The sequence below is a fragment of the Toxoplasma gondii genome, chromosome VIII (assembly GCF_000006565.2).
Source record: "Toxoplasma gondii ME49 chromosome VIII, whole genome shotgun sequence".
Taxonomy (NCBI): Eukaryota; Apicomplexa; class Conoidasida; order Eucoccidiorida; family Sarcocystidae; genus Toxoplasma; species Toxoplasma gondii.
The window spans coordinates 5,819,807-5,831,063 of NC_031476.1; the positions used below are offsets into that span (position 1 = coordinate 5,819,807).

The window sequence follows — 11,257 nt, forward strand, 5'->3', positions numbered from 1 at the left end:
GGGGTAAAAAAGTGTTAAGTCCGTTGATGAACAGAAGCTAGGCCAATAAGAACTGAAACGTGGCACTCAGTACGAACTATCTGACAGCGTTTGACCTCTCGTGAAGTGACACCGAGGTTTATTAACATGCTACCGAAAAAATGAAAAACACACTGATACAACCGTTACAGGAGTCTCATTTGGTGCAACGTTACTTAGAAAGGGAGCATCAGCATAGTGTGGCCACTCAGAGACATCGTGTTCCGCGCGGCTGCAGCAGTGAAACACCTATAACGATTACGGCTTATTAGTAGAGGTAGTCCTGTGTCAATCAATACCATTATGTCAGCAAACATAGCACTGCAAGAAGCTCCATTGTGAAAATGTGGATTAGGCGAAACACACTGATCAGCCACCGTAACTGTCTGCTGAACGGAACTGTGTAACTATGTGGTATAGAGCGGCAATATATATTCGTCGTATCAAAACAAATAGCCTTGAAGAAAGGGTCACTCAGATCATGTATTGTAATTGTCACATTATAAGTAGATATTGCCTGTGTACAAATGATCTGCGAACCGGAACTACAGGTCGGTTTAGTATGAGACAGAAGATATATATGGTAAGAAACTCTCCCACTTTCGTAGAGCTCTGTGTTTCATCAACAAGCTTGACAGCAAGGTCCAGTAAATAAACCAACATTTTTGATTCCGGTGGGGCTGTTCTGGGACTCTCAGATGTCTGTTGTCACCAGGCGGTGTGCCAGCTAACTGCTGTAAGATTCCGTTGACGAAATGTATGGTTTCGAATGCGGTCATAGATGTATGCTTTTCTCCTTACTCTAGTATTTTAAAACATTACATCGGTTGCATAAATACTGCTTACTGAAATAACAAGGAAGACCGAAGATAGTACGGCCCATTAATCACTATATTTGGCGAAATGTAACTTTTAGGATCCTTTGGCAGGTGTACTCCGGAGAGTTATGCCTGCTCTTTCGTTCTGATTTTATCAGAGACACGACAACAACGCACATAGACGAATGTGACATTCGCGACAGCATTGCACTAATGCCATGGTGTTGTACCCCACGAAAGTGTTCACAGATGTGGGGTAACTCTACCACTTAAATCCTCCTGTGGTAAATCCAGTGAAAAAAAGGTACCCTGAATTTCCCGCCGTACAAGCTCCTATGAAAATGGGACACTACAGAGCTTTAGCATCTCTTAAGAGGGTTACCAAGGCCGAGGGCCTTTTTCGACCTTCACTGAAATGGAAACTGTCGGGTGTAAACTAATCGACGACATTTCGTTCCGCGTACAGACAACCCTTTCGTAGAGGAAGAGTTCCGGATCAATGTGGTGATATAAGACAGATGCACGTTCCATTTTTGTATTGGTTGCTTTAGAATATATTTATGTTAAGTTTTGTATATGACTGCAGTTGAATATTTTGCGTAACGAGACTCTTGCTTTCTCGTCACCTTTTTTTTCTTTTCCGTAAAGCGCGCGGGGGCATAGAAAGGTACGACCACATGTGTAGAACCTTTCCATTTGTGTTGGTATAGCTCATAGACGCAATCCCTTGTATTAATACGGCTATTTTCACTCACTGGAAGTTTTATCCACTTTTGGATGCATTTTTTGACACTGTACTAAAGGGTTGTCGCATCGTTCTTCCCCCTGTCCCGCTCTGGATGTTGATGCGCCCCTCTCTCCCAGACCCGACAAATAACGTTTCAAACTGGAGTCAAAACGAGTGGCATTGCAGACTCCTAGCTTTTTCCCAGTTCAGTGCAAAGAATTTCCGCTGTTCCCGCCGGTTATCCCCGATGCGGCTGCAGCAGGCTTTTGGATGGCCACATGCAATAAGGAACCCACAAAAGGGGCCAGCCCCCCAGTTTTCGTCGTGTGCACACTTCATCCATTTGATTCGAAAGGTAATTGTGTACCTCAGGTCTGGAGGATCCGCAAGCTCCTGCGTGTCGCGGTGGACTTCATCTCTTAAGACCACGCCGATGTCGTCCAGAGTAAAAGCGAAAAAAGCTATTAAAAATGAAGTCGAATACAAGGCGGCCCAACGTCGGACGGCCGAGATTGCAGCGGAAGCAGAGGCCCTGTGCAAGGGTAGAACAGCTTTAACTGTAGGAAGTGCCGAATGACGCTAGTACTATAGAGGCAATGTCGATGCACGGGCTGGTCCGTGGTCCTCGGTTTGGCGTGTTCCGCAGCGTCACAATCACCGTCCCCTTTGAGGATTTCATTTGACCGTCCAGGCCGAGCTAAATGTGTGTTCCACCGCAGCGGGGTTTGTTGGGCTCCAGCAGGGGAGTAAGATAAGTGACGATTTCTGCACTGCAGGTGCCACTCTCATTTACATCTCCGACGTGTAAGTGCTCCTTCGGACCGTTGTAATCCGATAGTTTCACTTGATTCCAGGATACTTTGTTGACGTTTTCTTGATTCACGTCAACAAAATGCCTTCTAATGTCTTCACCACTTGAACACGAAAAAGGCATTAACTACATTTTAAGGACTCCATTTTCTCTTCTAATGAGTTTTTACAGGAGCAGATCGAACGCCGGAAAGAAATGTTAATCGAGATAGATCAGGACGAACAGCAGCTTGCCATTGAACGTACAGCTTGCAAAGCTTTCCAGGAAAACTGTAGACGGCGTTGGGATATCATGAGTGAGACCGCCGCAAATGAAGAGGCCTGGAGCAACTTCTCTACATGCCAATGCTATCCGGAAGCAGACCGCGAAGCCGTGCTCACGACCTTCCTCTCTCACTGGCGAGCTCACGATGAAAGCACGATGACTGATATTCTCTCCTCTTGTGCGTTAGCAGGCGAGTCACACCGCAGGCGCGCACGTAATGAAGTTTCGCAATAAGAACTTTCGTTCACGTCCAAGCTTTACAACGATCAACCTCCATCATCCATGGAAACAGTTATTGGATATATTTCGATGAATGTCGTCAAATTAGTTTTCCCTCGTTGTGCCTGCGTTATTAACTATGCTGGACTCAAAGGCTGTCTGCAAGGTGGTCACATCATCGTCGTGCTACTTGGCGGTCCTCGTATCAGCCCTTCCGCTCATATTTCAGGCCAGCAGTGAAATGTCATGAAGCATTACCTACATGAGTACGTCGACATGCGTAAACGGTACCTGCGGACGCTAATGCAGCAGAATGATCCTCTGATGTTGACGTGTTTCCAACTTCCTATTGCTTCTAGATCTGGTGATGTCGAATGCGTTTTGGACAGTTCAGGCCGCATGCGTTTACAAGTTAAGGACTTGGAGTCTGTTGTTCTACGTTTCTTCTGTATCAACGTATTCTGATCTTCATTGCCACCCCTAAGACGCCTTTTAGAGGCGCCTTTTGCTTAGTTTTCAGAACAGAACGGAGAAGGCACGTGGGACGAATCTTTTCTGCGCTGGTGCGTGATCTCAGAGAAAATTGCTGACCGTTTAGTGGTCATGTGGTACAAGGCTACAAGTACGGATGACAAGAACAGGAGGACGTTTTGTCGGGAGTAAGCCGACAAATAGCCCGTCTATGTTGCAGGGGCCTGCACAGGAAAAATTCATGGTAACAGGGCACACGCCTGTGCTGCACTATATTTCAAAGATCTTCGTCACATATCCATTGGAAGATCCAATGCCATATCTGTCTGTGGCAACTATCAGCGGGGACCACCGTCCTACGACTTCTACCAGATATCTAGACGGATGAACTACACTCCCATGTTTCATCTTTCCCATGCCATAACTGCAACTTGATATGCCAGCAATGGAAAATAAACAAACAAAACTCGCACGTTCTTTGATCTACAGCACATCAATCAAGTTCCCTGCCAACGCGTAGTAGCGGAGTGTGCTCAAGTGACAGGCATGCTGCACGGTCACCAAAATATGGCATTTCTAAGTGAATGACGGTGAAGGATTCGATTAGAGCGACATTTTCTCTTCGTCTGTCGCTCGTCTCCTTAACACGGCTGTCTTGAAACGTGGCGTGGAACCTGTTAACCCACAACCCGCACCGCGGCACGTCTTCGTCCACAGCAATAGCTAAAGCACAATCGTGAACATTTATGTCGTTCTACGTTCTTTCAGGAGTTAGCTTGTCAGCCTCCCGTCCACGAATGAGGCAGATTGCTGATTTGTCACCTGTTCAGTCACTCTGACAGCAGGAGTGTTCAGCTGCTTGTTTTCTGCCGCCCCTCTGACAATGAACGCCCTGCATGTCTGTTAGTCTGCTCTTGTGTTTCACTGCACCTTTTATCAGATACGTCGCAAAAATGTTTGGCCTCTGTTTGGAGAAGATAGAGTCGTGCTTATCGCGGCTTCTGTAAGTTTCGGCAGAGTGTTATCTCCTCGCGCAGAGCCCCGCGCCTCCCTTAAAAAAACACTCCTCACGGATCAGCTGTCCGTACAGTTTCCATCGCCGTATTAGGCGCACACCTAGGAGAAATGAACGGCCACCTCCGCGCATGGAATGACGGGAACCCGAATCACGTGAAGAGCGGACATCACGGTGCCATACTGTTTGGTAGCTTTAAATTGTTTGCTCAACTAGGTTGACCCCGTTAACTTCCTAATCGATATAACAGACGCTATCGCCGGTACTGTATGAGGGAGCATCCACTGACTGCAAGTTAACATCTCGCTGTGCAATTTGCAGACAATGGTATGCTGAAGATGTGGTACAAACCCGACTGGGCTGTTCTGTGTGGTCGTTCTGCTGGTTGTAAAGGTTCGTTGTCCCGAGTTGTTGCCCGGCTCACTGCCAACAGGTTTTACGTTGAGAAGTTTCCTGCTGCCAACAAACAAGAGGTTCAGACTACCTGGCAATCTGACGGGCAGTCTGTACGCATTGGCGTATGGGGCAGCATGAATGTTAAGGGCCTGCGGTGGGTATACCTGGCACAAAGTGGAGTCAAAGATTTTGCTGCAAGAAGCGGGTCAAGTTGCATAGTGATTTCATGGTAGCGGAGTGAGCCAAAATCTAGATACTATTTAGACTGATCCGTTTCTGGGTGCTGTCAATATCTGTAGTAGTTGATTTCAACTCATATGCAATAACTTTCGGTTAAGCTGCCTGACATAAGCAAAGCGGCCTAAACAAAGAACGCTTCAGACCAAGTAGCAAAACCTTGTGGGGCTGCCGGACATTATTTTGACGCGCTGTCATAAAGGAAATGAACTATAGGAATATACGGACACTATCTGAGGCAACTGATGCCTGTGTAGCATTCACGCCATGTTTTGCGCCTAGGGCGAGACTTCTGAACTTCTCCTCAGTTGGAATTTGTGTTGATCTCTCGAAGACAGTTGGCCTGTGCGTGACTGGAGACTGCGTCGGTAAGCCTCGGAACAGTCGATGCAGCAGCAGCTCGTAGATGGATTTTCTCTGCAAGTTTCCTGCGAAGCAATTATGTTATTATGACCCTTCGTGCGTACACCATTTCCAAATCACTTTTCAAATCGACACGTGCCTGGCCACCTGAAAGCTATTAAGCTGAAGCCGGTCGTCCTCGCAGTCACCCGCTATGCACCACTCTTGTGCATCGAACGGGAATCTGATAGCAGATAGCACGACGTAAACAGTCAGCCACTACAACAGCCATGTGGAGAACTTGTGCTGTGACCCACCTTACAATTTCTTATGTTATCTACTCGTTCGGCGCGCAGGTATTCTAGTAATACACACGGCGTTTGACTGGTTAACAGTGCTAGACGATGGAGACAGCGGTCTTCTGACAGTAGGAGGCGTGCTTTCTGTTGAGATCTTCGCTGTACCACAAAAACCGATCATGCTTCAAGATTGGACTGTCAGGGTGCTCCCTACAGAGGGGAGAAGCCTCCGGAAGCTCCCATCCGTATTCACAGGCAAGCCTGTCAACCAATTAAATATTCGCTGTCTGTGTAGGGTGTGCCTCTTCAACACCTCCGGAGGAAGGGTAGGCAGGTATGGAAATGCATGATATCGAGTGTGCTGGATGGCTGGTTTCCTCCGAGATAACTCATCACACTGCATCGAAACGGGTGAGGGGGCATATCCACGAGAAAGGCAGATGGCGAGTGCCAAGGTTTCATGCACATGCTGCTGAGTAAAGGACGGGTGACGCCACACTGTTTTTGTTCGTGAAAAGGGAGCAGGTAAACTGTTTAAGCTGTGCCTGACGAGCGACCACACTTCAAAATGCCTCACTCTTTGGCAGGGCTTTAAAACTCTTCTCTATCGACGCAGATAATCTCGAAAAGGACACAGATAGATTCATCTGCACGTGTACCCATCCGTGCACATCTGCAATTCCACCAGCACGTAGATCTAAGCAGTACATACTTTGTCGGCGGTGTCACGAATATGATACTGTACATGCTGCCCTGACTTCGTCGCCGTTCCTGTTATTTTTCTTTCCTTCTCAACAGCAGGCTCTGTGCGCAGTGCTTGCCATTGTGTGCAGAAGATGCAGAAAGAGCAGCCGCTTTACCGAGCAAAGTTTGCTTCACGTTTTCATCCGAAGTAGTACTGGATCAAGCAACGCGTGTAATGTTTGATTCGCCGACAGGCTGGTCCATTGCTGCTGCATCCCGCGCTCCAGGGTCGGGTGAAAACTGGCCCATGTGACAAAGCATCGTTTTGTTCTACCGGAACAAATCTGAGACAATTCCGGAGAGGACTGTCACTTTTAACGACAGGGCAGAGTCTGCTACTGGCGCTCAGTTATATTGCACTAGCAAGTAACACGCGCACTCGTTCCCTTGAGTATCTGGTAGAACCGACGCGCTTTCTGTCTCTCCGGATCACTGATGGGCACTTGCTAAGCGTCAGGAGATTTATTAACAAGCAGTATGTGCTTCCTTCGCACACTTACGACCTGATATTTGTCACGCGCAACTGCTGAACACAAAACGAGACTGTTGCAAGAGAAAATGAACTCTCTAACAAACAAAATGGATCCACCGCGTAAAAAAACATTCTACAAGCTTTCGAGTTAATGCACCACTGCAGTTTAGCGCAGAACAGACAGGAGTAGCTGTTGGTGCTAGGCATTGCGATTACGTGTTACTGGGTGACTATGAGCAGCTGAAGAGGTGAAATGTGTATCCAATTCAACATGTCTGTTCGGCAGACCGACTTTGCCGTTCAGGGATCTAGGTATTTTCTCAGAGTGGCTGCAGCCAGGCTTTGGAAAGTATAAGAATGGCAATATAGTTTATAGATCACGTGAAAAAGTGTGGTACTTCGCCGTAATGGAGTGGTGGAATAGATACCCTTCGCATGCCACCCCGTTAGTGCGGACTACAGCGTGTCTTCTTTTGCAGGTAGGCTGGTGGGACCCGAGGCAAAATCGCTGGAGAACCGACATGATCTCAAACGTTCAGTTTGACAGGGAAGGCAGCAAGGTATCTTTCGAGACCACTAATCTCTCGAAGTTTACCCTGCTGCAGCCGAGAACTCTCGATATCCCGTACAGGTTAGCGAAACGTTTTGCTCTGAAACGAGATGCTGCCTCTCCAGGGAAATCCGCCACGTACGCCAGCCGGGCAAATCTAACAGCAGATGTGTACTGTGAGTTTTTCGAAAGACAGCAAAAAAGGTCGGGACGGAGGAAATGACCCGGCAAAGCCACTAACCACTAACACGCTGCTACGAAACGTAGTACTCGTGGAGTTCAGGGCAAAGAAGAATCCGGAGGCTTTTCATTTTCACTATCTATCTTGAAGTGTAGAAGGACAAGGATTCAGTGCTCTTTTGTATTGTCAGGAATTGGCACTGTCGAGCCTTGCTAGGAGATGCAGCGGAGCTTCGCCTGCGCACTCGCAGATTTAATTTAAAATTCATTCTCTCCAAGGTATTCCTTCGCTGTATCAGAATATCAGAAACCCAGGATGCACGCATAAGCAATAAATCAGACACTGCATAAATATTTACGCTGCATTCAAAGGCATGGAAGGCGACCTTGCCTGGCTCATTTTCCGCATGGTTCATTAGGACGGAGTCCGAATCGTCGACCCACCATGCGAGGGGCTCTCCGAAATTGCTGAAAAAGTTGAGTCTCCAGCATCGCTGCTTGCTAAATTGAGGAGGTGTGCTCAGCCGACCCGACCTACCAGCTTTTCAACAGATCAGCCTGCGTTCTGCTATTAGCCGTTCCCAAGTTTCAGCACGACAGTCTCGCACCGATGGTGTTTGCACTGCTTTACAAGGCTAGTCAATTCTTTGCTTTAGCATGTCCACATCTACGACGAGTCTCCCTTAACTCTTCGCTGAGGGTTTTAGCCGTGAACCACAAGCTAGGCGCTTGTGAAATGAATGACTGCAAAGCCCACTGAGCGCTATATAGCCGTCTAATCGGCGCCGTGAAGAAGCCATTCACTTACACAGGCAAAACGTAGACAGTACTTACGACATGTCCCGATCAAACTCGAACTTGTTCCCAATTCGTTTTTCTCGCTTCAGAAAGCGCTTAGCAAGATGCGACTTAGGCCTACACTTACCGAGCTTGTGTCAGGAACAAAACTTCAAAGGGTTGACTTCTACTTATCGCGCCAGTCTTCCCCTATTGCCACCCGGACACCAATTGCCTGCTGTGGGTGTCGCCGACAGGAGAATGAGAAAGCTGTCCAGACACCGCTGGCCACGAAATCGTTCTTGGTTGTCTGGTTGTCGCAGATGGGGGTTGAATCTTGTTCCTCTAGAAGCAGATGCATGCTCGCTAGGTATTCAGAGGAAAGACACCAACGTTGAAAGGGAAGCATGCCGACAGCTCGGACTTGTAGCGTCTTTCTTCGATTTCTGTCCAGCCACGGAGGCGACATGCCTCCATGCAGGTAAGCGGCTTATCCATTGGTGCGAATGCCACAGGTGCACAACACAGAAGTCAAAGACGTACCGAAAGACAGAAAACCAAATCTGGTAGACGCTGTCTGTGAGTGTGGCCTCTTCGTCGTTTTTCCTTCCCGGTCAAGTTTGAGCACCGATAGCTCCGCTTCAACGAAACATCACAGACAGCGTAACATATGTATACCGTTATATGTATGTCAGTGTATATTCGTTTCCGGAGACTCAAGCTTGGTTCTACGTTCAGTTCGTGCTGATTCTCTTCTCTACACGTTTCTCATCAACAGGGTTTTGCTTTTGCGGGTAGAGTTGGACACAGTGATTCGACAAGCTCAGGAAAAGCAGACCAGAGACGAACTAAACAAAGCAGCTAAGAGATGAGTGGCAGTCCCATGCAGGCACGAATCTCGTTTGCCCCTTCTTGCTTACCAGATGAAATAGGCGTAAGGCTAAAAGAAAATGTCTGGTGTGAACACCTGGATTCCAATGACACGGAGCTAGATCCGGAATGTGAGACCGTCGTATTCCGGCCAGGACAATGCAAGTAAGAACCAGCAAAGCAGCTCTGTAGAGTCTAGATGTATCGTGGTGCTGATGAGATTCTCTAGACCACACAGAGCCTCTATTCTCCCAAAACATGGAGTTTCCTTGAAACTGAACACATGTACAAACGATATAAATATGCAACAATAGAAATCTCGGCACCCATCTGTGTCGCAGTTATGTGCACCACAACTGTTATTCGTGCCGTTGCAAGGGTCACATTAGCTAACCGGGAGAGGAGGAAAACAACACAGGTCTCGTGGAAGCCTCACATGGAAGAACGGAGGCATCGTCTTGCGTTTCTTCTTCCTGGTCGATGCAAGCATCCAGCCGACTAGAGATCAGTCCCACAGAAACAACCCTTTCATGACAACCAAGTAATCTACTCTTTTCAGCCCGGGTAGTTATACCTGTGTCTGTCCTGACTCTTTCAATGCCAATTTCCTTGGTAAATCTGTTTGCTTTTTAGGTACCTGATAAAACATTCAAAAGCCGTACCACTGGAGGATAATCCGAGGAACGATCCAGAAATCCGGCACTACACAACAGCGCATGCGTCCCTGTTTCAGTGCCTGATGAGCCGAACACATTCTGAGAGAGCACGACGAAAGCTTTCGGATGCTTCTTGCCCAGAACTTGCTCTGGTTGTGCCTGAATTTTTCATGCTCTTGAAGATCTTGTCGTTCACAGTAGCGGTCTAGCGGGAAAAAGAGAAGCTGGAGATGATCTCGTCGCAACCGTGAAACGTTATTTCATTGTATTTGCTCGCCACTCGATAGAAACCGGCTTCTTATTAAATAAGACACACGACAACTACCTGACCGCGGGCAAGCCTTCAACCTAGTTCCTGCGCGCACCACACTCTCGTTGCTCGTGCGATTCGCGAGGCCATCGTGCTAGATTCCGTAACTTCCTCGATCTCTCTTGGAGGACTCCACCACGATACAATACAGGCAAAATGTCCCTCTGCATCCAGTCTGAAGTGTACGAGTGTCTCAGAGCGTGCGCTGCTATTGTGCCACTAGTTCGCCCGATACTGTGTGATGTGTGATTTATACGCTGTACATTCTGAACCGCTCACGGTGCTTTGTGTTCCTCGAGGGTGATGATGCCAAAGGCAGAAAGGTAAGAAGTGAAGGCTGGACAGGGGCGTACATGGCCTCGCAGTCACACGTATGTTCGCAGAAATTTGCAGTACAAACATATTGTAATCGGTGCCAGCCAAGAGGTAAAGACATCCTTTCATACTTGCAAACCTACAGATATGGGAGCCGCCCTTTATAGGGACATCCACCTTTCTGCAGCATGACTCCGTCTTAGAGCACTGCATGTATACGCATAGCAGTATGTAAAGTTATCTGTTCCGTAGAACATTGAAAAGAGGCAAAATTGCCATGAGGGAAAGACTGCGCACAACTGTCTTCTGGCCAAAGAGAAGTTATTATCAAGAGTTCCTCGCGACGAGACGCGTCCTTCTCCGCCAGAACCTCGCTTGAAATCCCGTGTGCGACAGGCTAACGGCAGAAATGCTTGCCAGTGTCCTCTGTTGACTAATTCCTACCTTTCACTAGTGTTTGGCCAAGCAAAACTCCCGAACACCATAAACAGATACTCTCCGCGTGCTATGGGCGCTTCTGTCTGGAGCCTCGATTGATGCATGCAGTGCTTTCCACTTTTCCAGCGTGACGATTTCCCCTCTTCCTCCTTTAGTGAGGAAGGGACGTGAAGGTAGGAAGGTGAAACAAATGAGTCAGAAACATACTATAGATGATTACGGGACGCGCATGCCAGTGTCTTCTTTTTTTCGGGCTTGCCCGGGGTAGCGCTCTTGCACAGAAGCGGGAGAAAAAGTGGAACTGCATGCAGCCGCGAGATGAAGTCAT

At 47.8% G+C, this 11,257-nt stretch overlaps 1 protein-coding gene across 1 annotated transcript; it reads right to left on the reverse strand.

The window, feature by feature from the left end:
- Nucleotides 1-9,778: 9,778 nt before the first annotated feature.
- TGME49_269413 (hypothetical protein) lies at nucleotides 9,779-10,704 on the reverse strand (the record flags this gene model as incomplete). The annotated part of the gene is made up of 2 exons (XM_018781545.1): nucleotides 9,779-9,847; nucleotides 10,456-10,704. The coding sequence occupies 2 exons, from the start codon at nucleotides 10,702-10,704 to the stop codon at nucleotides 9,779-9,781; spliced, it is 318 nt and encodes a 105-aa protein (XP_018636581.1).
- Nucleotides 10,705-11,257: the final 553 nt, after the last annotated feature.